Raw genomic sequence first — 27,391 nt, forward strand, 5'->3', positions numbered from 1 at the left:
TTCCCTTCTTATCACTCACTCACTCACTGGCCCACTCTCTTTTCTATTCTTTCTGTCTTTGTCTTTTTTTCCTCTGCTATTTCCCGCTGCAATTGACAGGCATCGCTTTCCCTCACCCTCGCCCTCACTCGCTGACATGTGTGGTTTCCCTGTATAGCTTTGATCTGTGCGAGTACGAGTCTTTCGCTTGACCATGGCTTTCAAAAACGGCTTCGGCGAGCGCCTGGACGAGCTGCGATTCCCATCGCCTCGCTCGCCGCCCCTGGACACCTTCTCGTCCCATACGCCTCTATCCCCCCCTCCGAATCTGATGTCGGCCTTTTCACGCCCTACCACCGACGTGCGCGCGAATCTTCAACGCCGTTTCACCACCGATGCCGGGAAACTGTCGTCTTGGAGCTTCCTCAACCAGCAGCCGGCACAGTCTCCCGATTCTTTGGATTTGTTGTCGTCGGTGAGCAAACACCCCGTTTGACTGCTGAACTGGAGCTGGAACAACGTGCCTCGTCACGCCGTACCTTTCGCTCTAGGATAAACAACACGGACTGACTGCTTGGTTGATAGGCAACCCACCTTCACAAATCCCAGCTGGTGAGTTTTTCGCGGCAAGCCATCCGGTTGTGACTTTTGCTAAATCAAACCCCAATACCTAGATCGAGAAGAAGCGCCAACATATCGAGTATATGCGGGAGCAGAAAAAACGTTTCGAGGCTGATATGAAGTTACTGGACATGCAGCATGAAAAAGAGAGACAGGAGATCGACCAGCTAGCTCGTGACCTTGCAAATGCAGGTCTCTCTGGCCCTGTCAGTGAGCCAACCACACCACCTGAATACCGGGATGGTGGCTTTCCTACTTCATTTGCACGCCCTTCACGCTTCTCCACCTCTAGTGTGACCTCATCTCCAGGTATCTTTAACATTTTCTCACCTTCACAGGTGACCACGCCGCCAGCCACCTCTCAGAATAGAAATGGTGCTACCTCAGGCTCCAACCACCGCTTTTCTGTGCATTCAGTCCCTGGATCCAGACGGAACTCTGAAGAAGAAGAGTACTTCCCAGACTCAGTGGCTGCTTATAGGCCAGGTCCATCGTGAGTGCTTCCTGTCTGCTTTCTTTCTTCTTCCACCTTCCTACAATGCCTGCCTTTATTCTGGTGCACAATGACCTCCAGAACACGGTGGTTCTATTCACCAGACTCTCACAATTTATTTGTCACTTTTTTTTGCCGCCATCAGGGCTATTGAGAGCTAAGCACAATGGGAGTGAAGACCCCGTCAATGGCTGAGACTCGATTATAAATATGTCCTTGATCCCCCGCTCTCTCTCTCTCGAATTTTCGCCTTCCCCTTGTCTTGTTTCTCACATTCCTTTCATCCCCAAATCTCGACATCTTACCTTTTGGTTATCTCGTAACACTCCACTGACACTTGTCTCTACCAACTATCAGCATCCACCGCTACTCAATGCCTACGACAAGCTTGGCTGCTCATCTAAAATCCACGGCGGCAACTTACAACAGTCCAGCCATGGAGCCCTTTAATGCTGCTCGACTTTTATTTGGGGACGAGAAAGGAACACCCAAGGATGAGGATCGTCTGCCCACTCCGGACATCAAAAGCTATCTTCAGATGACCGATCCTGACGAAAAGTTCCCAACTCTATCCCACAATTCTGGACTGGTAATGTAGCTTGCTCAACGATCTACATGAACGTGTATGCTGACTGGCGATTATACAGCTTTCGGCGAACTCCGACGCTCTAGATCTTGCCAACTCTCGTACTCCAGAGCCCTGGAATTCTCACCACAGCCGCTACCGCTCTATGCCGCAGGGCGATCTGAACATGTTCCGCTCGGAAAACCAATTGGGCAATCCTCTTGCGACGGATACAACTCCCACCCATCGACATGCTGCTCGGCATTCCGTTGAGGTGAACATGTTTATGGGCAAACAAGAGCCTACAACTCCTACTGCCAGCTCGTCTGCTCGTCCGGTCTCGTTGCAGTCCTCTTATTCTACCAATGATTTGCCAACTGTAAAAGCCAACGGTGGTTTTGGCACTGCCATAACCCCACCCAAAACCCACGCAGAGCAATTTCATCAGCACAACGCTAGCCTTGGCCGCATTCCCGCTGGTGTTTCAAACCCTCGCTCAGCCAAGGATTCTCCTGAGCGCGAAGACTCGAACATTGTCTCCAACGGTGGTGCTTCACAGTCAGGGCTTCAGCCGACTGCTACTCCATTTGGGCCGCAACTGGCTTCAGTAGCTGGTTCTTCTCTCGGTGGTCAGACCGCCTCCCCTAGTCTCTCTGGCTTTCAGGGCCAGTTCTACCCGTACTCCATCCAGCCGTACAATAGCAACGGCATGTCAGTCAATGGCGCGGCTGCTCAGAACTTTTCTACTCAAGTGCCATACTCCGCCGGCTTCGCACAGAATGGCATGTTTCAATTTGCAAGGGCCCCAGCACGTCCTACTAATGTCACCACCCACCGCAGCGGAGAAACTGAAGCCCAGCAGGTTTCTCGTTTCGCCAATCTGCCTTTGGAGCAATACAGGGGGGAGCTTTACAACCTGTGTAAAGACCAGCATGGATGCCGTTACCTGCAGCGTAAACTCGAAGAGCGTAATCCAGAACATGTTCAACTCATCTTCGCGGAGACGTACATGCATGTTGTCGAGTTGATGACTGGTAAGTACTACTCTTGGGTTATTGAAACTTTTGATTCAAACATTGCGAATTTTATACTGACTTTTCACAGACCCCTTTGGTAACTATTTGTGCCAAAAACTCCTCGAGTACTCGAATGATGATCAGCGCACTCGCTTGATTCATAACGCAGCACCTCAGCTGGTCCCAATCGCTCTGAACCAGCATGGCACGCGTGCTTTGCAGAAGATGATCGAGTTCGTTTCAACTCCTCAACAGATACAAATGGTAATAGAGGCTCTCAGTGGGCACGTGGTAGAGCTTGTTCAAGACCTGAACGGAAATCACGTTATCCAGAAATGCCTCAATCGTCTTTCTGCCGAAGATGCTCAATTCATCTATGATTCTGTTGGCGCGCACTGTGTCATCGTTGGAACTCACCGTCATGGATGCTGTGTATTGCAACGTTGCATTGACCATGCCTCGGGAGAACAGCGTGCTCGTCTGATCGCTCAAATCACATCCAACGCCTTTTCGCTTGTTCAAGATCCTTTCGGAAACTACGTTGTCCAATACATACTCGATCTGTCCGAACCGCATTTTACCGAACCGCTATGTCAGAGCTTCGCGGGAAACATCCCGGCACTGTCGAAACAGAAGTTCAGTTCTAATGTCATCGAAAAGTGTTTGCGCACCGCGGAATATCCAATGCGCCGTCGCATGATTGACGAAATCCTTGTACCCCGTGAGCTTGATGCCATGTTGCGTGATTCCTATGCAAACTACGTCGTGCAGACTGCCATGGATTTTGCCGACGCCGACAGTCGCAATCGGATCGTCGAGGCTATAAGACCTATCTTGCCCTCCATTCGCCAAACTCCTCATGGACGCCGCATTGCAGGCAAGATAGCCGGTGCGGAAACGTCTGGACGGACCAGCGGCAACCCTAGTGGCCAGGTCACTCCCAATGATATGACCTCTGGCCAGTTACCTGTGTCCATGCAGGTCCCCCCGAAGCCATTTGCATCGCCTCAGGCTTCGTTCAACGGCAATGCATCTTCGGCCCAGCAGTTCGGTACGCAACAGCCACTCGTCTCGCCGGGCAATGGCTTTAATATCACTGCCGGTTCATCTGAAGTATCAGCTTATTCTCATGCAGCAAACCACGGCCTTGCTCAGAGCCAGGCCTTTGGCAACGGATTTTACTAAGTCACTCCCCGCAAATAAATGCATGTTAGAGCACAGTGGATGTGCTCTACAAACCTGTATTCTATCGAGACGATGCCACGATATTTACGATTTACGGCCCTCCCACTGAATATGCGTCAGTTTGAGATTTTGGGAATGAATCAACAATTGGACGTGGATATTCAACAATCTCCGCGATTTGCCTCTTTTTCGTTGATACAAAATTCTGAGATCATCGATCATGCATTTCTATTTGCAGACGCATTGCATTATGAAACTTGTACAACTTGTTTTATTTTCAACTCTCATTTTTTCTGCGTGTGCATGAGGTGCGATGGCAAGGGAATCTCTTCCGGCTGGACTAATTCTCGAGTCTATCCCTTTCTCTGACACACGCGCATTGTTTTATCTGAACAGTTCATTTTTCTTTCCTTCTCTGATTCAAGTTTTGTGTGTATTCTGCTTTCTTGCTTCGTGTTGTCTGTTTTCTTTTTCTTTTCTTTTTTGAGCCGGAGAATCCATCGCTGTATGGCCTTTTCAGAGCCTCTGTACACATGTCCACCCGCCACTCCTTTGATTCTTTTTTTCCTTCTCTTCGCTCTACCCTATGGTTGAATAGCTTCGATTCGGCTGACTTGTACATTTCATATGAAGCATGTGGAAAGGCACGCCACTGGTCGATCTTCTGGGAGATCGATTGTATTGTCATCGGGGTTCGAGAGATCATCGATCACGCTCGAAGCTGTTCTTAGCCTAGCTCTACTTTAGATGAATGTATTCATATTCTAAACTTGCGTGCAGTAATGACTTTCAAGGCACAGTACTTTCTACGTATGGTGATAAGCTCGTCGATAAGCATGTGGAATGCACGGACCACTCGACCTCCGCGGCAAATAATTGTTTAGCTTCATCAACGCGCTTCAAGCTCATCGTCTGTGTATACCGGTATAACTACGTGGCTAGCAGACGCATATCTACTAATAATCTGACGGACGATAGTTGCCCCCTCAACAAATGGCATCGCAATGACTACTTCTCTCCTTCCTCATGACCAATTAAGCCGCTCCTTGAGCCAGCAATGGCCATGTCGTGAGCTACAAATCCGTCAACTTGCGGCGCTTCTTGGGGTGAGTCTATAGCAGTGCTGAAATACATACCGAGAAAATTCAGAAGATCTGACAGATAAACCAAAAAACCAGCCCAATATCCCAAGTCCACCCACCCTCGTCCTCTACGGAATATCAGCAACATGCAAATCAACAATCACCCGCGCCGTGGTGGGCGCCCTGCAAATCCCGCATGCGATCATCCGTTGCGTCGAATGCATCACGGCGCGTCATCTGCTCACCAAAATCCTGCTGGAGACCCTGAAAGCGCTCCATATGGAGGGTGAGTGGGAGCGATTCGGGAAAGGAAAGTGCGAGCACGTTAGCACGTTGTTGATCCTGTTGACGGATATTATTGAGGTGTGGAAGCAGCGGCGGGACGACGATGATAATGGGGTCAAGAATAAGGGCAAGCTTGTTCTTGTTTTGGATGGTATTGATAGGCAGCGGGATGCTTCGCAGATGCTTCTTGCGGCGTTGGCGAGGTTGGGAGAAATGGTGCGTATGGTAGCAACGCAATACAGAACAATCGCTAACCGGCAGACTAATCTCAAAGATACCATCTTTGACTGTTATCTTGATTATGAACACCACGCCTCGTCCGCTCTTCCTTCAGTCTGCCGGTGTTTCGCACATCACCTTTCCGCCATACACCCGCAAAGAGGCAATTCGTATCATCACCGCTTCCGGGCCTCCTTCAGCTATCCAGGGTATATCTGATGATATCATTGACAACGAGCCATCTTATTCCAAGATATACACGCAGTTCGTGGCAACGGTTTACGATTCCCTAGTTGGGCCTACCGCTGGCACTATCCCGTCCTTCAGATCTATTTGCGAGAGACTATGGCCTCGCTTTATTCAGCCCATGACGAGCGGTCAGGCCCCGCCGCCAGGTGGCAATGAATCATGGGATTTCGCCAGACTGCTACTCCGGAATCGAGCCATGTTCAAGGTGCAGGGTGAATCGATGTTGGTTCATCATATAGTCGTTCCCGAAGAAGAAGAAGAAGGAAAAGACATCAAAATGACCAATGACGATAACTATTATGATAAGGCAAAAGCTCAAAACAAAAAGGAGAAAAAGAGCTCATACCCAACGCCAAAACTCCCTTCATTACCCTACTTCCCAACCCTAGTCCTAACCTCAGCATACGTGGCATCCCACACCCCTCAACGACTCGACACCATCTTCTTCTCCAAGTTCTCATCCTCGTCCCTATCCGCACGAAACAAACGCTCCCACCACAGAAGACGCCTAAAATTACTCTCTCAAGCACAACTCGACGATGACAATAACAACAATGACGACCCTTCATCAACATCTACGCCCCGAAAGACTAAAAGGGTGAAAACCAAGATTACAAAATCCATGCTCAGCTCTGCTTTTGAGACTACTTCCGCAACAATTTCAGGGAGTAGTAGCACCACTACCACAGCTGCTGCTCTTGTAGCGGGACCGTCATCGTCATCGTCATCAACACTCCTAACAGCTCGCCCATTCACGCTCGAACGTTTGATAGCAATCTACCACGCCATCGACCCTAATCCGCCTGCAAACGCATTACATACCTCCGTCATGGCGGACTCGATATACACTGAGCTTGCGACTTTGCGTCGTTTACGACTTGTTGTTCCTTCCGGTAGCGGCGGTGGCGGTGCTGGAGTTGGAGGGGGGGGCGCTGCTGCCACTAGCGCTGATGCCGGGGAGAAGTGGTGTATTAATGTTTCGGGGGATTGGATTGGGGAGTTGGCCAAGGGGATTGGTGTTGAGGTCGGGGAATGGTTGGCTGGGGGGTTGGATTGATTGTTTCTCTTGTTGTGATTGGTATGTACTTTAGCAGTGTCATGGATACACATATACATGGTGCATTAAGGTGTCTTGATCCTCGAGCACGGAGAGCTATCTGCCTATTTGAGTACTGTGAGACTCTAAAGTCTCAAACGAGACAGAACCATCTAGGAAATAACCTCTCAAACCTGGCTCATGTTCCCCTCTTCTTCTGCTTTGTGTTTGGGAGAACAATGGCAAATGGGGGTGATAGGTACCTTGAATGATATTTGTCCACGCTTTCCAACCACAGAGACATATAAAGTATACTGGCATGCTGCCAACTATAAAGAGACCTCGTTAACTCCCAGTCAAAAGGAAAAAAAGATATTGCCTTTTCTACATGTTAGCGCCAATTGCCTAGTCGCAGGAACAGTACAGAAATATATTTATTGGCTTAGCTTTCTTGCTCTTACCCATTATGACAGAAAGTTGCGTTAGCAAGTACTGTGCACATAACAACTATCATAATAACATTAATTGAAATGCTCAAAACCAAAGAAGCATATTCTAAGCCAGTTTACTTGGAAACATAGTACATGCGGAAATAAAGAAAGTCGGCCGGAGCTTCGAGTGCTATCTTCGAAGGTACATTGCCCTCAATGCTCAAGCCCTGCGTCTCTTCCTCTTCAAGTCCGAAAATTGGAAGATCCAGGAGATAAAGCTACCGGCCGCTCGTCGTAACTTGAGCCTTGAGTTGAACCTCTCGAGCGATTAAGAGCTCTCAGCAACAGTCAAAATAGATCGAGTCTGTAAGGTATAGCGACAGTGTTGGGAGAACGTCGTGTTGGGTATCTCATCGTAAGACCCGGCAAGCGAATAGATGCTCGCGGTTCTATTCACTCGCAGCAATGTCGTACGTTGGGGGGATTAGGTCCTCCAATCCCGCCTTGAAGGCGGGCTCAGAAGCAATGGGCATACGCTCTCAGACAATCGAAGCCTCTGTGTGCTATTTCTCGTTTTCGATTTGTGATCGTGGGGTTCAAGTACTAGGCTCCTACAAGTTCTGCTATCATGCATAAGAGGAAATCCTTTGAGTTCGCTTCCTGAGATACAGGCAGCATTTCTGGCACATGCCTTATAGGGCAGGACATCCATAGGACACGGAGGAACCCTCTATAAAGTGGACTTTGGCGGCGCTTTGTAGATCTTCTAGAGGTGATTCAAGGGTGAAAGCGAGCTGCTCATCTCACTTAGAGCTCGGCTCGGTTGCAAATCTGTCATTGTGGCTGAAGCCCATGATGATTGTTTTGACAATGAGATGTAGATATTGGTACATAATACTCGTATTGCGGCGTATAATACAAGAATAACTGACCCAGTACGGAGATACACGGCAGCTCACATACAGCCAATGGATTAGTCAGAATATGATCTATCACCACCCCAACTCCTGAATGGTTTGTCCCCTGGAAAATAACAAGCGCGGCGCCTGTTGCTGATGAATAGGGTATTCATATTCTTCGAAAAGGATGCGGCAAACGTTTCCTCCGTCAGGGAACTGAGGTGATAATAATGACGATGCAGAGGGAACAACAGATCCATCGGCAAGCGAGTAGAGTTGGATATTGTGGTTATTGGTCACTATAACAGATCTCTTCTGTTAGACAGACGCGGACCATGAGTGAGTTCATGAAAAGGGCAAACGTACAAGCGGCAAGTAAACCCAGCTCCCGGTTGATGTCGATCTTGTGTCCTATTTGGCGCATATAATCATCAAAGACGAGATACGGTTTCGTGGAAGTAGTACACATGCCATGGCGGTGTTGTTTTGATCCTACAGTTTCAGTGTTCGGATACCGTAGGTCGTACATTTGCAGCTAGTCTGAAATCAGTTTTGAAAGAATGACACTGTTTGTTCTCTCATTCATGCTTGGAACACACCGATTCATAACCCGCGCAGACAAGTCGATAATCATCGATCTTTCTGATCTGTTCAATTGGGTGCGGATGCTTGATTCGCCTGCTATGTCCGTTGCTGCGCAAATCACTCAGATACAAAGACGAATTCCTGAACCCAGACGCTATAACCGTTTCGGAAAGCCATTCCACTGAAATTAAATTCATGGAATTCGCAGAGATTTGTTTGTTATTACTAAAATTCCTCCGTCCCCCAGACTTTTGGGGTATTGGTATATGTGCTCGTGTAAGCGTCAATCTATCTGGGTTGACGGCCACGGTGTAGAGACCGTCGGACGTTCCGATTGCGAAAAGAGGATTATCGGGTTCAGGTCGAGCTGCGGAACACCAGAGGGTCGCACTGTCCTCTATGCGACTTACTGGGATATCTAAAGCAAATATTCTCAGTTCATATGGGTTCCGTAGGCCTGTCGTAGGGGTAGTGAGGACTGGGCCGTTTACTCACGACGATTATGCCAAGAACCTTCTTCATTCATGGTGTTCATCTGATTCAGAAAACCGATGCCTAAAGTTGATTCTCCTCTGCTTCCGCTATCCATAGTAGCTCTGACTTCGTCGTTAGGTGCCGCTTTATCCTATGTTAGGTCAATGAAAGACTTACAGGAAGTGACCTGAGTCGCACATCGATATAGACGATAGCTTCCGTTTCATCAGCAGAGCTTCCCTGGTTTAGACTCCGGTGTAACTAACCCTGTAATTAAAATTAAGTTGAGCTGCATTCCTGGCCGGTTTGTAGTTCCACCTTTCTGTATTCGAGGACGATGGTGGGCACGCTCTGTCGACCAGTTTCGTTAATGGCTGGTCTTTCTTTCCTGAAGACTGTTCGTAAATGAGAACTCACATAATTTTGCATGAACCTCCGCTATTTATTCCTATATACGTAGTCGTTAGTCACAATATAGATAGTCCACCAGAAGACTCGTAAATACCAGCGACAAGAACACCAGATGCACCATGGCGGACGAAGTCAGCCATTGACCCGGAATCGCTAGGCACCAGCCCATCCATAGAACAGATATTTCGCCGCTGAAGTTGGCTAGCGTAAATGCCTCCTTGTTGAGACTTCTTTACAAACCCAGGCACAGGTCTATTGCCTACCTCTGCAGCCAGTCTGGTAACATTATGTGTCAGACACCGGGGTGTCTGCACTCGTTCTCTTCGTATGCGTCGACCAACAGTAGCTTTACGCTTCCGTTCCTGATTATACAATTTAGCATAAAGGGAGACATTTATAGGCCCCTAGCTATGTATTTACTTCGTTGTCGAGCTTCCTTTTCTTGACAGCTTCTCTGGAATACTGCGACCCAGTAGGGGCAACATGGTTTGCCTGAATGCGGAAATACTTCTTTTTGTCGGGATCTGTCTCTCCAATTAGCATCAATTCAAAATAACCTGCATTTAGCCACTAGTCAAAAAGTCATTGCGTTGCGGCAAATCAGCCCTTGCCAATACTCACCCCAGTAAAAGCCTGGGATGTGTTTGCCGTTCATTGCGTCGCTTCCTGTCACGAGAGAGCGTATAGGCGAGAAGGCAAGATAAAGCTGACCGGCGGTTAGCACTCAGCTTCCTTTTTCGAATCTCATTGCTCCATGGCGAATATTCGAGCTCGTGTTTACCATGCGAACATTTTTAGTATCTTATCAAAGGTTGGCATGACGTCGGGCTGATTATGTAATCACCAAGTCCTCCGAGTCCCGGCGAATCAGAATGCTTCTTTCTTGACCTCAACTCTTGACGAGTTGCTTGGGTTAGGACAACGGAGAAAGAGGAGGCAAGCGGCCATTCGACCCATCGGAATAATGAGCATCGACACTCAACATGGACATTGGTTAGAACTGCAGTCGGTAATAAATAGCCAAGCAAATCAGAGCTCCTCAGCAACAGAGAACGCCTCACATCTTCAGTCTATTTGAATGCCAGATAACTCAAGTTCAGCAGTGTTTACCGCTCGAGAATTGCCTGGTCGTCGATCTAAATGTGCGTGTCACAGACACAAATCGTCAAGAGTATTATTGGCTCGTAAATATACCGCTAGTTGGAGCCAAATGTCCATGCAGATACCGCTACTTGCAGCACATAATGGCCGAATTGAGTGCATAGCATGGAAGAATCAAAGCGAGGGGGTTGTTGCATTCCAACCCGCATATTGGCAATGACTTGCTCGACGACTGGCGGAGTCTGATGGCATCTTCCTCTCGGTAAAACAAGATATGCCGAATAGCTACCTGAGATGCTTAGTAGTAGGTATGCATATTCTGGGCTAATTTGCCTGCTACCTGCTATAAGAAAAGACAGCTCGGTGAGGCTTCTTAAGATCAACCATGCGATGTGTTGCGAAGGAAGAAATGTTTGGTTTGTTTGCCAGTTCTGGTCTGGCTGGTTGGCTCCTGCCAGTGATGACCGCCACTGCCTTCCCCGGCGGACTCTTCGACTTCTCGCCGTGCAGCATGCCTCGTCCTCTTCTCGCTTATGTCTCTGTTTAGTATATAGTATACTATACACTTTCTTCATCGATATACCTCCCTTCTGCTTCTTCCCGGTTGAGTTGTTCATATTCACTTCACGGGGATATTTCCATCATCAGTCGACGCCTCGTCCATCTTTCCGCTTGCAGAGTTATCCTTGATTATATGATTTTATCTGTGTCTACTACCACCTCTGTCCCCGATAATCTTTACACGCTAAAGTCGGCATCATGAGCAGGCACATCGGCAACATAAGCGGAGCTAATAAAGGTCAAGCCACGGCCTCCGTGGTTGAGGCTTGCGCTGACAGAGCACTGCCGGAGGGTTACGGAGAGAAAAACAGGTCTTTAGCGGAAATGGATGCTGAGGAGGATATGGATGCACTTATCGAAGAGCTCGAATCTCACCATGATCACATAGAAGATGAAGATGATGGCTGCGAAGGTTTCAACAGTCCTCGTTATATTCCGCCAGAGTTGTTACGAACCAATACTAGCACAGGTCTTAACGAGACGGAAGTGTCTTCACGGCGAAAGAAATACGGTTCAAATCAGATGAAAAAGGAGGAAAGGCAGCCTTTGGTCTTCAAATTCTTGATGTTCTTCGTCGGACCTATTCAGTTCGTCATGGAAGTAAGTGTTCCGATCGTAGCTATGCAAAGCCGTTATCTAATTACTAATGGCTTTGTGATAACAAGGCTGCCGCAGTGCTGGCCGCAGGCCTCAAAGACTGGGTTGACTTGGGGGTCATTTGCGGCTTACTCCTCCTAAATGCCACTGTCGGTTTCATTCAAGAATATCAAGCCGGATCAATCGTCGACGAGCTCAAAAAAACGTTAGCCCTGAAGGCAGTAGTGTTGAGAAATGGTGAGATAAAAGAGATATCAGCTTCAGGGGTCGTTCCTGGTGATATCATACATATAGAGGAGGTAAGTAACTTGTTGCCTTTTGCACCACCATGAACTAATCTTCGTAGGGAACCATTGTCCCAGCCGATGGAAAGATCGTAACCGAAGATGCATTCCTCCAAGTTGATCAGTCCTCCATCACTGGGGAATCTTTAGCCGTGGATAAATATCTCGGAGACATATGTTATGCATCATCCGCTGTCAAGCGTGGTGCAGCCTTCTTGGTGATTACCGCAACTGGAGACAATACTTTTGTAGGGCGCGCAGCCGCCTTGGTTAATTCTGCCTCGTCCGGAAGTGGACACTTCACAGAAGTCCTCAATTCAATTGGTGCAACCTTGCTGGCATCTGTCATTTGGTGCATTTTGTGGGTTTGGGTTTCGTCCTTTTTTAGGTCATCCGACATCTCAAAAATTCTCGAATTCACTCTCGGCATTACCATAATCGGTGTCCCAGTCGGTCTTCCCGCTGTTGTCACCACTACCATGGCAGTTGGAGCTGCGTACTTAGCAAAGAAGAAAGCCATCGTACAAAGGTTGTCGGCTATCGAATCGCTTGCAGGCGTTGAGATTCTCTGCTCAGACAAAACTGGAACTTTAACAAAGAACAAGTTGTCCCTGGCCGAGCCATATACTGTTCCTGGTGTCGATCGAGAGGAGCTCATGCTAACTGCGTGTTTGGCGGCTTCGCGCAAGAAGAAAGGGATTGACCCCATCGACAAGGCGTTTTTGAAAACTCTCCGTTTCTACCCTAATGCCAAAAGGCTGCTCACTCAGTACCGTGTTCTTGAATTTTACCCTTTTGACTCAGTATCAAAAAAGGTCACTGCTATTGTCCAGTCACCAGAAGGAGATAAAATAATGTGTGTCAAAGGTGCACCGCTGTTTGTCCTGAGGACAGTCGAGGAAGATCATGCGGTCCCGGAGACAATAGATCTGGCATATAAGAATAAAGTTGCTGAATTTGCTACGCGTGGCTATCGTTCTCTGGGAATTGCTCGAAAACGCGAAGGCTGCCCCTGGGAGATCCTGGGCATCATGCCTTGTGCGGACCCCCCTCGTCACGATACATTCAAAACTATCAGCGAAGCAAAGACACTGGGTCTGTCTGTCAAAATGCTGACCGGTGATGCAGTGGGCATTGCTCGTGAGACTTCACGCCAACTTGGACTAGGTACGAATGTCTACAATGCAGAGAAACTTGGCCTCGGTGGCGGCGGCGATATGCCTGGCTCTGAAGTTTGTGATTTTGTTGAAGCTGCAGATGGTTTTGCTGAGGTATTTCCTCAACACAAGTACGCCGTCGTAGATATCCTACAAAAGCGAGGTTACCTAGTGGCCATGACAGGAGATGGCGTCAACGATGCGCCGTCCTTGAAGAAAGCTGATACAGGCATTGCGGTGGAAGGGTCGTCAGACGCTGCTCGTTCGGCTGCAGATATCGTTTTTCTTGCACCTGGCCTGTCGGCAATTATTGACGCATTAAAGATCTCGCGCCAGATTTTCCACCGCATGTACGCTTATGTGGTCTATCGTATTGCTCTGTCTATGCATCTCGAATCGTTCCTTGGTGTTTGGATTTGTCTTTATAACGAGAGTCTCAACCTTCAGTTAATCGTATTCCTTGCCATATTTGCGGATATTGCCACTCTCGCAATCGCATATGACCATGCACCTTATTCAAGAACTCCGGTCAAGTGGAATCTACCCAGGCTTTGGGGGATGTCAATTATTCTTGGCCTTGTATTATCAGCCGGGACGTGGGTTACATTGTCCACCATGCTTGTTGGTGGAGAGAATGGGGGCATTATTCAAGGCTACGGTCAGCGTGATTCTGTCTTGTTCCTGGAAATTGCTCTGACGGAAAATTGGTTGATTTTCATTACACGAGCCAATGGCCCATTCTGGTCATCCATGCCATCTTGGCAGCTTATTTCGGCAGTACTTTTTGTTGATATACTGGCCACCTTGTTCTGTATATTTGGCTGGTTTGTGGAAGGTCCAACATCGATGATTGCCATAGTCCGCGTTTGGGTTTTTTCTATAGGAGTGTTCTGCATGATGGGGGGTCTTTTTTATCTTCTCCAAGGCTCTGCTGGGTTTGACAATTTGATGCATGGCAGGAGCCCTCGGACGAGTCCAAGGCAACGATCGCTAGAAGACTTCGGTAAGTTGCAAATCATTGCAGTCAGCGAAGGCAAGATGAAGCTAACTTTGTATTGATAGTTGTTTCCTTGCAACGCGTATCAACTATACACGAGAAAAACACTTGAACACACGAGCTTTTTGACAAGATGACGCCAATAGAACGCATGTTGAGCACCTACCAATTCGTTTGCTCGAACGAACGATTCGCAATTCTCCTTCCTCTTCTTGGTTTTCATTTTTAGGTTTTTTTGTTTGTTAGAAGAAAAGCTTCTGTAGACTTCTCTCTGTATTATAAACATTAGTTGTTGCCCATGCCCATGTGAACAGTTATGTTAGGTAGATGGTAAGGAGTTTAAAAAGACTCATTACTTTGAATCGTTTTTATCAATCTTATTTTCCTGCTTTCTCTTCTTTTTCCACCCGCTGATCATTACGAACAATCTCAGAATTCTTTCTTTCTAGAATTCTTTCTTTCTCTACCGATCAAAGGGAACAAATGAATATATAAAGTGTCTTCATTTAGTCAATTAGATAAATATACAATGACATACATAGTCAGCATAACATAGATAGTTAATACTAGTTATACTAAACTTCCAGTTTAGAAGTTAGATGAACAAAACAAAACATCAAAGACCGCACACTGACCGAGTAACTAAAAACTGACTTGTGTTAAAAGGAAGGAGGGGCAAGGGGGCAAATTACAAATAGAGGCTTGTTTATTTGGGGGATACAGGCAGGCAAACAATGAATGAGAATGGAAAGAGGAGAAAATAGAGGGAGTGGAAATTAACCGGAGGAAAGAAAAAGAAATCATGAATGGTTTTGTTAGACAGAAATAACAGAACAGAGGAAATAATGAAAGGTGCCAGGGATAGATGGTTAGTTTATATACAACGGATCGATCGATGATGGAACGTAAACTAGGATCTCGAAGTTAGGTAATCGACGGCCTAGAGGAAGAAATTGTTAGTTATGCCTTTTCCTCCATATATTGACTTGGAAAGTATGAAAACAAGCAAATAAATAGGGGAAAAAAAAAGGGGATGTTTCGTCAACTCACCTTGTCAATGTTATAGTCGAATTTTTCCAACGCGGCTAGTGACTCATCACGCGGGAAACCCATACCAGTTAATCGCTTCAAAATCAAGTCGTCTTCACCAGTGTCAGTGTTGAGAGCCCAGCCGGGTTTTCGGCTGTCGTTTGCAGTAGCTGGTGGCTGGGTGGGAGCGCCATTGCTGCTGGCAGCAGCCTGGTTGTTCTTAGCAGCATTGTCCAGAGGAGCGAAGAGAGCATTCCAATCATGATCTCCCCCTGGCGACGGACTATTGGCTTTTGCTGCGGCATTCGAGCTGCTGTTCGCTGGTGCTTCGAAATTACTATCGAAGTTGAAGAAATCCGCGGCGGCTGTGTTAGCTGCTGGGGCAGGTTGAGAGGGAGGAGGAGCAGCGAAAGAGAAATCAAATTCATTGTTAGTCAGTCGTTGGCGAGATTCTCCCTCATCCTCGTCCTCGTCTGAATCGTCTTCTTTTGCGGGTGCCAGGTTGAGCTCAGCAAAGGCAGCATCAAAATCGGCAGGTCCGGCCTTCTTTTGTGCTTCTCCAGCAACGATAGGTGCGCCAGTAGAAGATTCAACCGCATGAGGTGCATCAGGCGCCATAGTCGGATTCTCCCGACTGGGAAGTAGGCCTTGGTATGACTGAGGGAAATCATCTGATTTCTGATTCGCGGTATCATAGCTGGGCGGTGACCTCTCAACATCAGGAGGCGGTGGGGGCTGTGAAGGAGTCACGCTACTGCCGGGAATTGGGAATGCTTGTAACTGTGCTGAATCGATAGATTCATTCTTTGAATGTTCCTCATCGCGCGGTGGGGAGGCGGGGGTAAAGTTGTCTTCAAATCCTATTGCTTCCTCACTATCTGTACTATCGTCATCGTCGTCGTCGTTATCAAACTCCCTGATCGGCGGGAATTCTCCACCACCATTAGTTGTCGTCTCAGCACCGCGTGGTTTCATCTCAGCAAAGGCTTCGTCAAAATCACTGGCTTTCTGCGACTGGGAGCGTTGACGGGAGACGTTTCCAAAGAGCTCATCGAAGCTCTGATCCTTCACTTTCTCCGCTGATCCTTGAGTAGGCTGCTGCTGGCTCTCACTTGATACCTCAGGAGATGAAACAGCTTGCACTGAATTTGTTGCAGGAGAAGTTACAGGCTCCTCAGCATGCGTCGTAGGTCCTGGCACCTCGTCAAATGGAGACTGTGAGGCCGGCTTTTCATTCTCCACGTTGTGATTGGTTTCAGATCCCGCTAATGCATCTGCCGAACCTGTCCGCGAAGGAGTCAAGGTTTCAGAAACGTCCGGTGCCCCAAAGCGACTGGCAGGCGGCGAGACAGCAGTAGAAGTGGTGTGAGAGGGAGCTTGAACGTTTCCTTCTAGTGGAAGAAAACTGGGAATCATTTGTCGCGATTGGGAAAGTGGAGGCAGCTCAGCTGTAGCCTGAGGGGGAGGAGAGATGGATGGGGTTGGCACTCCCGAGCGGCTCGGACTGGGTGAAGCGTCCTGTGCACGCTGTGCGAAAGGAGAAGCGGCACCAAATGAAGTTGGTGGTGGTGGAGTAGGTATCGATGGCTGGCTAGAAGCAGGGCCAAACAGGCTATCGAATGCGGCCTGGGGGTTAGAAGGAACTGGAGAAACGGTCCTGTCTGAAGGTTCTGTTGCGGTTCGTCTAAAAAAAGGATTCGTTTGTTGGCTAGCAGCAGACAAGGCCGGGCTGGCCACGCTGCTTGCGCCAGTAACTTGACGGGAAACTGATTCTGGTGGGGATTCCACGGCTTCTTTGGCTAAGCTATCGATTTCGCCTTGGATTTTGTCCCTTTCACCTTCAACTGTGGCCAATTGCTTCTTGTTGATGGCAGCCAGGCCTCTCTGTTGACGGGCATCGGACCGGGCTTTCTCAAGCGTTGGCTTCAGTTGACTGACTATAGCATTGACTTGACGTATCTTTTCCTTCAGAGCAACGTTCTCGCTCTGGTCAGCGACCAGAGCAGCAGAAACCTGATCATATTGGTTTTGCAAGTCCTGACGACTTCCTTCAATGAGAGCGTAATCTTGTTGGAGTTTCTTCGTCTCGGCCCGGGAAGCATTCAAGCGCACTTCGAGGGCTTTGAAGTCCTTCAGCTCTTTCTCGTACATGGATCTAGCTTGGGCCAGTCGCGCTTCAAAGTCACGTTTCTGCTGGGATGATTGGGTAATCTCTTGTTCGGCAGAGGCACGCTGTGACTGCACATTCTGCATTTCCTTGGACAACGTTCCAATTTGATTGGATAAGTTAGCTAGCTCCGCAGTCTCATTTGTCAGCTTCTTGGATTCCTCTGGATCATTATCGCCTAAAAGATCGTCAGAGGGTGGAGGTGGTGACTTTGTCATCGCCGCGCCAGCTCCGGTCAACTGTGGATTGAGACTCTGACCAAAACTAGATGAAGGGATGAACGGCTTAAAGACGGTAGCAGGCGGACCTTGCTGGGAAGTCCGGGAAGCAGGTGATCCAGGAGACTGAAAGGGAGCGTTCGAACCTCCAGTAGACTGCGGTAACTGAGCAGGTGCCGCAACAGCTGGAGCGGCTGGAGCACTAAAAGCATCGAGTCCAAAGAGATCATCAGCTGCCGAACGCGGCTGTGGTGCTGGTGCAGGTGGTGGAGGAGCAACAGTAACAGGCTTTGCGGGTGCTACTTCTGGTCGACGCATACTAGGAGGAATCAAAGCAGGAGGAAGAGTTGCAGGCAACGGCTCTTTTTTGCTCCGTTGCTGTCGTACTAGATACATTGCCACTGCAAACTCATCTCTGGTAAGTTGCCCATCAGCGTCAATATCGGCGAGATCCCATATTTGAGCAAGAACGTCTTCGGGTAGCTGAGCGTTGGTGAAAAATGCAACGGCTTGATCCCCGCTTATGATCCCCGCTTTTGTCGTGTCAACGGTTGCAAATATGTTGTCAAATTGTGCCTTCTCCTGTGGACTGATCAGCCACTCGGTACCTGTGGACTGTGCAGAAAGAGGAGAGAAAGGTGGCCTGTTCAATGGGCTTTGGGTCCGCTGAGATCCAGTGAATTGTGTAGGAATAGCCGGTACTGGAGGTAACACCCCCGGACCCGCGCCAGACCCAGTTGGGATACGACCGAGGCCTCGTCTTGCTGCTGCCTCGTACAAGCCAGCAGGAAGTGTTGAGGGAATCCCCCGCATTGCGCCGGTCTTAAAAGAAGTGAGGAGATGCATAGCGATTATGAAATCCGTGGCATCGAGCTGTCCACGCTGCTTTGTATCGGCCAGGTTCCATATCCTGCCTAAGACTTCATTCGGTAGCCGGGCACGCTCGAAAATCTGTTTTGCCGTTTCCCCTATTTGCAATTGTCATGTAAACAAACTATGCCATATAATCAAGGGTAGCCGCATGTGTATACAGGATCACATACCTGACATAAACCCATCAGGTGTGTCTGATTTCTCAAACAGTGAGTTGAATTTGTTTACATCTTCTGAGTTCAAAGGGGGGACCCTGACACCAGCGGGCGCAGCGCCAGGCGGAGGACTCGTCGTGGACGGGCGGGACGGGGCGTTGGTGGAAGTATTGACTTGAATGCCTTCGAATCGAGGTAAAGGACCGGCTATAAGGGCGGGAAAAAAAAGTCAGTCTGATTCGTTTGGAGCAGAAGTGAAGCGATTGCTATCTAGACTGCGCACTCACGTTGCAGAGCCAAATCCTCTGTGGGAGAACGCCCAGCTTGCGCGTGTCCAATGAGCCTCAGAACCATTGAAAACCCCGAGGGTGTAAGAAGCCCACGATTCTCCTTGTCCGCTATTTGCCATATCTAATTCGAAAAGCGAATCAACAATAAGTCACCCGGATGTTCGTCATCGAGCAGGACAAGAGGAATGCATACCAGGCCCAAAGTGTCGGGAGGAAGCTTGGTCTTCTCAAAGAAAGGCACAGCATGTTCGCCTGTGACAACGCCGAGATTCGTAGAATCTGCCGCCTGAAATAGTTGAAAGAAAACCCGCTTCTCCTCTTGGGTGAGGTTGAGGTTGGGAGGAGCTGGCACAACGGATGGCAAAAGAAATTAGCTTCAAGCTTATTCTCTGGGAACCGAGTCCATAGTAGATTCCATGGGGAGGCAATATTGATGAAATAACGCTTGCGCTTTCTGTGGAAAGTAGCCAACTCACCTGCTTCCGACATCGTCACCTGTACGACCACAATGCGCGCTCCTCAACAGCTGAATAGACCAGCAGCAGATGACTGACTAATGCTAGATGAAGAGCTTCAGACCCGGTCAGCGAGCGGAAAGTATCATGCGAATATGGTCGAAGGCCGTGGAGGGGAGAAGGCTTTGATATCCGGGGCGGGCTTGTTTGTCTGATCAAGTTGTCCAAGGGCGCTCCCTCATTCAACTGCGAGCAACAGAGGCTAGAAATCCGAGCGGTAGTTTCAAAAGGGGGTGATAGTTTGTTGAGGTAAGATGGTTATTAGCTGTACAAGAAAGAAGGTAGGCTCAAGAGCAGCGAAGCTCTGATCAATGGGAAGGGCGAGAGATGAGGGTGAGGTTGGGGGGCGGTTGGCGCTGGCGCTGGCAGCCGGCGGCTTTGACGTTGAATGTAAATTAATCAGCGTACTACGGAAACCCAGGACCGTAATATATCGTACTTTTAGCTGTGATTGGCTCATGTCGACGAAACAATAAGGTATGCGAAGTTGCTTTGACAGTTTATTATTTCCATCATTCCATACTTACATTATTTGTTAGTATGCTAGATGAGGTAGAGTACTCCAGTGTTCTATTCACGTGTGTTGGAAGCTCCAATCCATGCAATCTATCCACGTACAAGTGACTTCATCGTGCAGTAAACTGTCTAGTGGAGGTTACGATTACCAACTCGACTGCACACGGCGAGACAAAAACAATAATATTAATATATGGAAGTTTTTTGTTGTTTCCAAGCTGTCACCAACCCAGAAAGCGACTCGAAGGATAGTGCTGCAACAATTGTTCTAGGTGCAATCTGGAATATCAAGGGTGGGCATTTTCATTGCAGAAAAGCGGGTTAGGAAGGGATCAAATCGACAGCGGAAAACTGGGTCAGAGAGAGAGAGAGAGAGGGAAGGAGCAAGCAAGTGGGTGGAAGAACTTGAAAAGAAAGGGAAAAAAAACAGCTAAGATTATGGATTGGGTATATAACGAAGCATTACACAACCCTCTTCGAAGAAATCCGTCTGTGGGTGGAAATATCGAGCGACTAGTATTCGGCCTCAACTTCCTCGTCTTCCTCGAGCGAATCGCTGGCAACCTCTTCGTAATCGCGCTCAAGAGCGGCCAAGTCCTCACGGGCTTCGGAGAATTCACCTTCCTCCATACCTTCACCAACGTACCAGTGCACGAAAGCACGCTTGGAGTACATGAGATCGAACTTGTGGTCGAGGGCGGACCAGGCTTCGGCAATGGCGGTTGTGTTGGAGAGCATGCATCTGCAATACGGTCAGCTTGCCATTTCTTATACTAAACTCGTACCGGAATGGAGATGGAACTTACACTGCACGGTTGACCTTGGCGAGGTCGCCGTTGGGCACCATCTGAGGGGGTTGGTAGCAGATACCAATCTTGAAACCAGTTGGGCACCAGTCGACGAATTGGATGGTGCGCTTGGTCTTAAGAGTAGCGACGGCAGCGTGGGTATCCTTGGGAACGACATCACCACGGTACAACAGACAGGTAGCCATGTACTTGCCATTGCGTGGGTCACACTTAACCATCTGGTTGTTGGGCTCGAAGCAGGACATTGTGATCTCGTTAACAGAGTTTGCTTCATGCAGGGACTTGGCCGCAGAGATGACTGGAGCGTAGGCAACCAACGGGAAGTGGATACGAGGGTAAGGCACAAGGTTGGTCTGGAACTCGTTCAAGTCAACGTTGAGGGAGCCATCGAATCGAAGAGAAGCAGTGATGGAAGAGACGACTGGACAACGGTTAGTAAGTCGACTTGACAGCACCACGAGAATATTATGTATAACATACCCTGAGCGATCAGGCGGTTAAGGTTGTCATATCCAGGACGCTCAATTCCGAGGTTGCGGCGGCAGATGTCGTAGATGGCCTCGTTGTCAACCATGAAACTGCAGTCGGAGTGCTCGAGGGTGGTGTGTGTGGTAAGAATGGAGTTGTATGGCTCAACGACGGAGGTACCGTTCTGGGGAGCTGGGTAGACACAGAACTCGAGCTTGGACTTCTTGCCGTAGTCAACCGAGAGACGCTCCATCAAAAGAGCACCGAAACCAGAGCCGGTACCACCACCGAAGGAGTGGAAAACGAGGAAACCTTGAAGACCAGCGCAGTTGTCGGCAACACGACGGACCTGGTCGAGCACCCGGTCGATCATCTCCTTGCCAACGGTGTAGTGACCACGAGCATAGTTGTTTGAGGCATCCTCCTTGCCAGTCACCATTTGCTCGGGGTGGAACAGGCTTCGGTAGGTACCGGTACGGACTTCGTCGACCACATTGGGCTCCAAGTCACAGTAGATGGTACGGGGGACATATTTTCCTTGGCCTTGAACAAGTTCGTGGTGTTAGAACTTTGTCCGGTTCATCGACAGCTGCTTGGTTCCTTTTACGTACCGGTCTCGGAGAAGAAGGTGCTGAAGCCCTCGTCAGGTTCCTGGGCCTTGCGCTCCTCAGTCAAGTAGCCATCGGGCTAAATTTTCCAAATTTGTCAGCCGATAGCTTGTGATGGGCCAGGGCGCAAAAGAATCGAACATACCTGGATACCATGTTCAAGACAGTAGAGCTATCTGCATGTCAGTTTCATCACGTCTCTTGTTTGCCTTTTCAGCTTTCCCAAACAATTAATCCGTACCTCCCAGCACGAGTTGGCGATTTGGCAACCGGCCTGACCGACTATTGGAAGGAAAAAGGGACCCAGTCAGCAACGCGTCTTTGACAACAACAAACAACAAACGAATTATAACATCCGACAAAGGGGTGGGAAACATCGGGACGGGGACATACCGTTCAAACTAATAACTTCTCTCATCTTGCCGTCCTTTTCGAATGACTGCACCACGGATTAGCGATGAGGATGCCAGCAATGCCCAAGGAAAAAAGGGGGGACGGTAGGCTTCCCGCATTCCGGACGGGCCCTGGAGGGAGGGGTAATAGAAAAGGAGACAGGGACAAACAGCCAGAACATACCGCGATAACAGAGCAAGGCAGGGACGATGGTGAGGGATTGGAGAAGGGAGGAAAAGAAGAAGGGCAGAAAAAAGAGAATGTAATAAAGGTGCGTTAGTTAATCAATTGATTGATAGACAGACCCAGCGAGGCGTGACAACAAGGCAAAAAGAGGGCCCAACGTTTTTGTTGTGGACAGGCAGGCCAAACAGCAGAGCGCCGTCCACCGCCTTTGCCAGCAACGCGTGCGGGCCTGGGCGGTCTGGCCGAGGCGGGCGTGCTGATTGGCCACAATTGCCTCGCCGTAAACAAATAGTGCGTGGCTAGCTGTCTAGTGCGGCCTCAGGAATTAATAATTTCACGCGCTAGCCCCGCTTGGGGCTAGCGGCGAAAGCAACGGCGTGTCCGGTTCGCGTTGTCCCGAACCCCTTTTCGGCCGCGGACAACACACACTAGCCCTAGTTGGGCGTAGTCAGAGCTTGAACCGGCGGGGCCGCCAGTTTGCCGCTTCTGATTGGCTGCTAGCGGGGCTCCACGGCATCGCTGGCGTTGATTGGCCAGTCCCCTCCCCGGACCTTCCTCGATGACGCTCTTTCCTGCAACTGCAGATCATCATCGTCTGTTGAACTTCAGTCACTTCAACATCCAACCACCGTCCACCGCAGGATCTCTCTGCAAAGCCTATTTGAGCCGCCTGGTTGGACTGCCATTGCTGAAGGGAAATGGTTTGAAGCTAGTGAAAGAAGATTCCTTTCTCCGACTCAGGGCGTACGTGATGTAAAAGCTCGCCTACAGGTCATTTGCTGATATGGTCTAGAAACCAGGAGTCCCGTCTGTTGGGCGGGGAAAATTGAGCTTGGCCAGTCTGTGGTGCGGAGTATCTCCCATAAAAAGGAAAGACAAGACCATGCATGCCACTCTGTGTTTTCAACTGATTTGCGCCCTCGGGTTCATTCAGCTTGCTGCCGGAAATGTCGAAAAGACAATCTTCATAGCACCCCCGCCATCGACAATACCCGCTGAGGATACTGCCATTGATGATCTGGGCCTCGACCGTCTGTCCCCGACAGAGTCCATGCTCAGGACCAGCTTGAATGCATCGTTCCCGACAGATGCTGAGCCTTATGGATCGGAGTCATGGTTCTATCTAGAAGATCTCAATCCTGGCCAGCGGTATGAGGTGCGGATATGCTGGTTGGCAACTGTAAGTTCTGCCTGCTCGCAATTCTAACGGAACTTTTACAAATCGAATGGTCTTTTGTTAACACGATGCCTTTAACACAAAAGCAACCCACATCCTTCATACTCACTACATACTCACTACAAGAAATTGTATCCGACCCGTCTCTCCTCCCTGCCCTTCTCAAATTCTCAAATGCTCGTCTCACGGGGCCATGGCCACCTTCATCCAAGTCCGATGGCGCATCATCCCTCAAGCCGCCAAAAGTGCGACTCCACAACCATCATCATCATCACAACTCGTTTCTCAGAAAACAGGAGGAGAACAATAACAACCCGCTAGCTGCCCTAGCCTCTCCACCAGCCGACTGCATCCTTTTCTTGCGCATATACGCTGCCGCCGATTATTTCACGACCAATACGACGTTAATGAACCATGTGCCACCTGTTGTGGCCGATATCATTTTGGATCCTTTTTTATTCAATGTTTTCCCGAGATCGCTGGTGCCTACAGCTCTGTATATTACAGTTATCGCGGTAATCGCTTACTTCGTTGGCGGCTTTCTTGCAAAGTCTCTGGCTGGCATTGTTGCGACGGCGCTTGGGGGAGAAAGTAACACCGGTGCTGGTCATGACTCAGACAACAACAACAACAACAACAACAACAACAACAACCATGTCGGCGATTTAACAAAGGAAAAGAAAATAGTTGTAGAGACTAGAAAGAAAAGATAAAAAAATCTTTTACCAGTCTTACAATATGTATAATATTCTTCACGCCGACTACAAGGCAAGCTTTGAGCGGCAATCAAAAGGAAGGAATTGGAATTGCAATGAGATTCCCCTCTGTATTTGTGATGGAATTATTGAAGTATCCAAGATCCCCATTCCCCATATGACGACAGAAATGTCAAGGTCTATCCCATTTTGATAAGAACAGCTGTCAAATCATCTACCTAGGTAACCAAGAAAGTTCGTCCAGCATCGAGGTCTCTTTTTTCGACCACTCTTGCAACGCCTTCTCTGCATGGCCAGGACGCTTGTATGAGTTTCTTTCAGTCAAGGTGCTGTGCCTTGTCGAGAAAATAGGTCTCCCAGTTAAGCGCAGTCAAATCGAGCTGATTAGTGGACATATACCGCATATATGTATATTAATCAGAAAATACGTAGGGAAAATTTGATGTGTACAAGTCAGTTGGATTTTATTTTCAATAATCTCTCAAAACAGCAACTAGATCATCTAATCTGAGAACCTCGCCGAGAATCAAGGCCTCCTTCTCCCGCCATTCGTGCAATGCCTTCTTTTCTGCGTCGCTCAGGTACTTGTCTAGATTCTCTTTCAGATCTAGACGCTCTGTTTTGTCGAGGAAGTCTTTCAAGCGTGACCGCTCAAATCGGAGGCGTTGTAGACAGCGTGACATGGCTTTGTAGGTATCATGCAGGAGATTTCGACCTACGCGATCGGGGTCGTAGGACCATAGAAATACCGTTCTAGCAGGCACGCGCTGTGCATCTTTTGGGATTTCTTGCAAGTCCACGTACCCGTTTTCCTGCATCTGCGCAAGGACTTGACGCAAGTCCTTTTGGGATACAAGACTGAGTTCCTGTAAACGCTTTTCGTCGAGTTTGCCCTTTGCCAGTAGAATACGGATTAGTCGGAGGGCTATTCTGCCGAATTTTATTCCGACTATGCGCTCAATTTCAAAGTGGCGCAATTCGCGCGCAAGACGCCGGTATTCTACTATCCAGTTCGGCACTGATCCTTGTGAGTGCCGTGTGCAAAACTTGTATGGCGGCTGTGCTAAAAGCTCAAGGTGTTGGTCTACATCGTGTGCTTTGGTGGTCTTTGTCCCGTGGTCATCATAATCGTCGTTCACGCCATTCGTTAGGACACGCTTGTTGTTTTTGTTTGTTAGTTGCGGATTCGTGTTTGGCCCAATTGATCCAACGAGGTCGAGGTGGGGATCAATCTCATTTACAAGTCGCTGCATGGTAATGGACACAGAGAAGGTCTCGCCTTCTTCACCCTCGCGAGGTAACTCAGCCGTGTCCCGGCATCGTTGTGTTCGATACTCGATAAGACGGAGCAGCGTTTCATAGACTTGTGCAGTAGTCGGTGATATGCTCTGCGCGGCAAGCTCGACCAGACGACGGTTCCTGAAAACCACGTCTAGTTTTGGATAATTCACACGGACGACAATGCTAAACTGTGATTGATCTGTTTAGTAAAGACCTGGAAACAGTGGCCCGCTGATTAGCTTACTTCCATGGGCTCATCCTCGTCCAGATCATAAGAGTCATGCTCGGGCTGATCCTCGTCCTCATCCCAAGAATCGTTATTTTCTATTCCATCTCCCGGAGACTCTATTCGGCGTCGTTTAGCAGGGTGTCCATTAGTCTCTGATCGTGTTTTGACGGGTTGGGTAGCGTATGAGGACAAGCCCCGAGTCAAATCGCTATCCAAACGCTTAGCCAGGAGTTCCCTCTTTTTGTCTTCAATCTCGTTCGCTTTTTGTTTTTTAGTCTCTGACGGACCTCCTGACATCTGGGCTTCTCGTTCTGCTTCCAGTGTATTATCCGCTAGACTTTGAAAGTGAGTTTCTCGCACGCGACAGATATAGCCGTGTCCAGCAAGATACTTCAGAGTAGCGTGTAGACGCCCGTTGGATGCAGTATGATTCCCATTGGTGAGTCCATCGCCATTGACATCAATATTCACATCTTCGCCCTCGTCCTCTTCTTTGAAATCTGGGTTATCGATTTCATGACTGGTACCGTTCAGCGAGCGGTCTTTGTGATTCTGAACCTGAAGCTCTGGTAACGTTTCGAGGTCGCCTATTTGAACATGTCCGCGATATGCGATAGCGGACATGACCTGTGCAGCATACGGACCCAATCGTTCTTCGACCACTTCCAGTACCTTCCCTGTACGTATCAAGTAATAAGCAGAGTCCATGTTGGCTTCGTAGTAAGTCATTCCGTCCTCGGATGACGTAAAATGGTACACTAGGTGCATCTGCACCATCGCCGCCAGAGCATGGAGCACTTGCTTGTGACTGATCTTGCCATATTCCCGAATTCGCGGAAGCGTCAGACGGCCGTACTGCACAAGGGTTCCGAATATGCGCTATCGACGAAGGCGAGTTAGAACAGTGGGAAAATTGCATGTTGATGAATGATTTGCGATGAGAGCCGAGCAGTAGTTTGCAATTCTTTCCAGCACAGTAGTAATACGTACTCCAAATAGATCTCCAAAGTTATCTTCGACTAGGAGCGTGCAAAGCTCCGCGGCAAACTGAAAAAAAAAAGATGGCACCAAGTTTTAGTGATGAAGCTCAGCAAAAAGCGCGCATCTAAGTTTCTGGGCTACTTACTTGGGACATGGTCGCACTTCTAGAGGAATGCCAGCCTCTCTAGAAGGGTCAAAGAGGGTCACCGCGACAATTGCATGAGCAAGGAGCAGAGGATAAATGAGGGATCGATTGAGCGATATTCTGTCGAGGTGTTGCAGAGAGAAGCTGCCCTCACTTGACACTTACTTTTTTGGCGCTAGTGCTGCAAGTCCCGCGGTTAATAATTTTTTGCTATAGAAATAATTTAAGTATGCGGAAGGAGCCATGCAACTCGGCACAATTGGCAGGAGTCGCCCGTTCTGCCCTAGCGGCACACGTGATATTTCACGTGACGCGCATAGCTTAGTAAAGTCCGGTTCCGCCCGCAGCGACCCGCTGGACCAATCACGACGCGGCTAATGGTCGGTCATCCAGTGTCGGCTCGGAACT

At 48.8% G+C, this 27,391-nt stretch overlaps 8 protein-coding genes across 8 annotated transcripts; 4 read left to right on the plus strand and 4 right to left on the minus strand.

Annotated features, from left to right (window-relative positions):
- Positions 1 to 193: 193 nt before the first annotated feature.
- UA08_07668 (hypothetical protein) lies at positions 194 to 3,859 on the plus strand (the record flags this gene model as incomplete). The annotated part of the gene is made up of 6 exons (XM_020262587.1): positions 194 to 454; positions 565 to 591; positions 654 to 1,093; positions 1,451 to 1,682; positions 1,741 to 2,692; positions 2,763 to 3,859. 6 exons carry the CDS (start codon positions 194 to 196, stop codon positions 3,857 to 3,859), a joined length of 3,009 nt encoding a protein of 1,002 aa, XP_020117322.1.
- A 1,004-nt stretch (positions 3,860 to 4,863) lies between these two features.
- UA08_07669 (hypothetical protein) lies at positions 4,864 to 6,751 on the plus strand (the record flags this gene model as incomplete). The annotated part of the gene is made up of 3 exons (XM_020262588.1): positions 4,864 to 4,965; positions 5,038 to 5,442; positions 5,501 to 6,751. 3 exons carry the CDS (start codon positions 4,864 to 4,866, stop codon positions 6,749 to 6,751), a joined length of 1,758 nt encoding a protein of 585 aa, XP_020117198.1.
- Positions 6,752 to 8,153: 1,402 nt separating this feature from the next.
- UA08_07670 (hypothetical protein) lies at positions 8,154 to 10,185 on the minus strand (the record flags this gene model as incomplete). Its single annotated transcript, XM_020262589.1, has 9 exons — positions 8,154 to 8,359; positions 8,427 to 8,595; positions 8,660 to 9,054; positions 9,141 to 9,263; positions 9,297 to 9,334; positions 9,537 to 9,567; positions 9,625 to 9,892; positions 9,951 to 10,054; positions 10,152 to 10,185. 9 exons carry the CDS (start codon positions 10,183 to 10,185, stop codon positions 8,154 to 8,156), a joined length of 1,368 nt encoding a protein of 455 aa, XP_020117199.1.
- Positions 10,186 to 11,390: 1,205 nt separating this feature from the next.
- UA08_07671 (Plasma membrane ATPase) lies at positions 11,391 to 14,339 on the plus strand (the record flags this gene model as incomplete). The annotated part of the gene is made up of 4 exons (XM_020262590.1): positions 11,391 to 11,792; positions 11,858 to 12,088; positions 12,136 to 14,233; positions 14,293 to 14,339. 4 exons carry the CDS (start codon positions 11,391 to 11,393, stop codon positions 14,337 to 14,339), a joined length of 2,778 nt encoding a protein of 925 aa, XP_020117200.1.
- Positions 14,340 to 15,137: 798 nt separating this feature from the next.
- On the minus strand, positions 15,138 to 19,448 carry UA08_07672 (hypothetical protein; the record flags this gene model as incomplete). The annotated part of the gene is made up of 6 exons (XM_020262591.1): positions 15,138 to 15,167; positions 15,278 to 18,609; positions 18,685 to 18,876; positions 18,957 to 19,080; positions 19,153 to 19,304; positions 19,436 to 19,448. 6 exons carry the CDS (start codon positions 19,446 to 19,448, stop codon positions 15,138 to 15,140), a joined length of 3,843 nt encoding a protein of 1,280 aa, XP_020117201.1.
- A 1,055-nt stretch (positions 19,449 to 20,503) lies between these two features.
- On the minus strand, positions 20,504 to 22,293 carry UA08_07673 (Tubulin alpha-1 chain; the record flags this gene model as incomplete). Its single annotated transcript, XM_020262593.1, has 7 exons — positions 20,504 to 20,732; positions 20,797 to 21,220; positions 21,280 to 21,810; positions 21,879 to 21,954; positions 22,021 to 22,047; positions 22,117 to 22,157; positions 22,269 to 22,293. 7 exons carry the CDS (start codon positions 22,291 to 22,293, stop codon positions 20,504 to 20,506), a joined length of 1,353 nt encoding a protein of 450 aa, XP_020117202.1.
- Positions 22,294 to 23,337: 1,044 nt separating this feature from the next.
- Positions 23,338 to 24,344, plus strand: UA08_07674 (hypothetical protein; the record flags this gene model as incomplete). The annotated part of the gene is made up of 2 exons (XM_020262594.1): positions 23,338 to 23,634; positions 23,718 to 24,344. The coding sequence occupies 2 exons, from the start codon at positions 23,338 to 23,340 to the stop codon at positions 24,342 to 24,344; spliced, it is 924 nt and encodes a 307-aa protein (XP_020117203.1).
- A 473-nt stretch (positions 24,345 to 24,817) lies between these two features.
- On the minus strand, positions 24,818 to 26,992 carry UA08_07675 (DNA-directed RNA polymerase III subunit rpc3; the record flags this gene model as incomplete). The annotated part of the gene is made up of 4 exons (XM_020262595.1): positions 24,818 to 25,816; positions 25,873 to 26,736; positions 26,848 to 26,904; positions 26,984 to 26,992. 4 exons carry the CDS (start codon positions 26,990 to 26,992, stop codon positions 24,818 to 24,820), a joined length of 1,929 nt encoding a protein of 642 aa, XP_020117204.1.
- Between the last annotated feature and the right edge of the window lie 399 nt (positions 26,993 to 27,391).

Source organism: Talaromyces atroroseus, assembly GCF_001907595.1.
Source record: "Talaromyces atroroseus strain IBT 11181 chromosome Unknown scaffold_11, whole genome shotgun sequence".
NCBI classification, from domain to species: domain Eukaryota; kingdom Fungi; phylum Ascomycota; class Eurotiomycetes; order Eurotiales; family Trichocomaceae; genus Talaromyces; species Talaromyces atroroseus.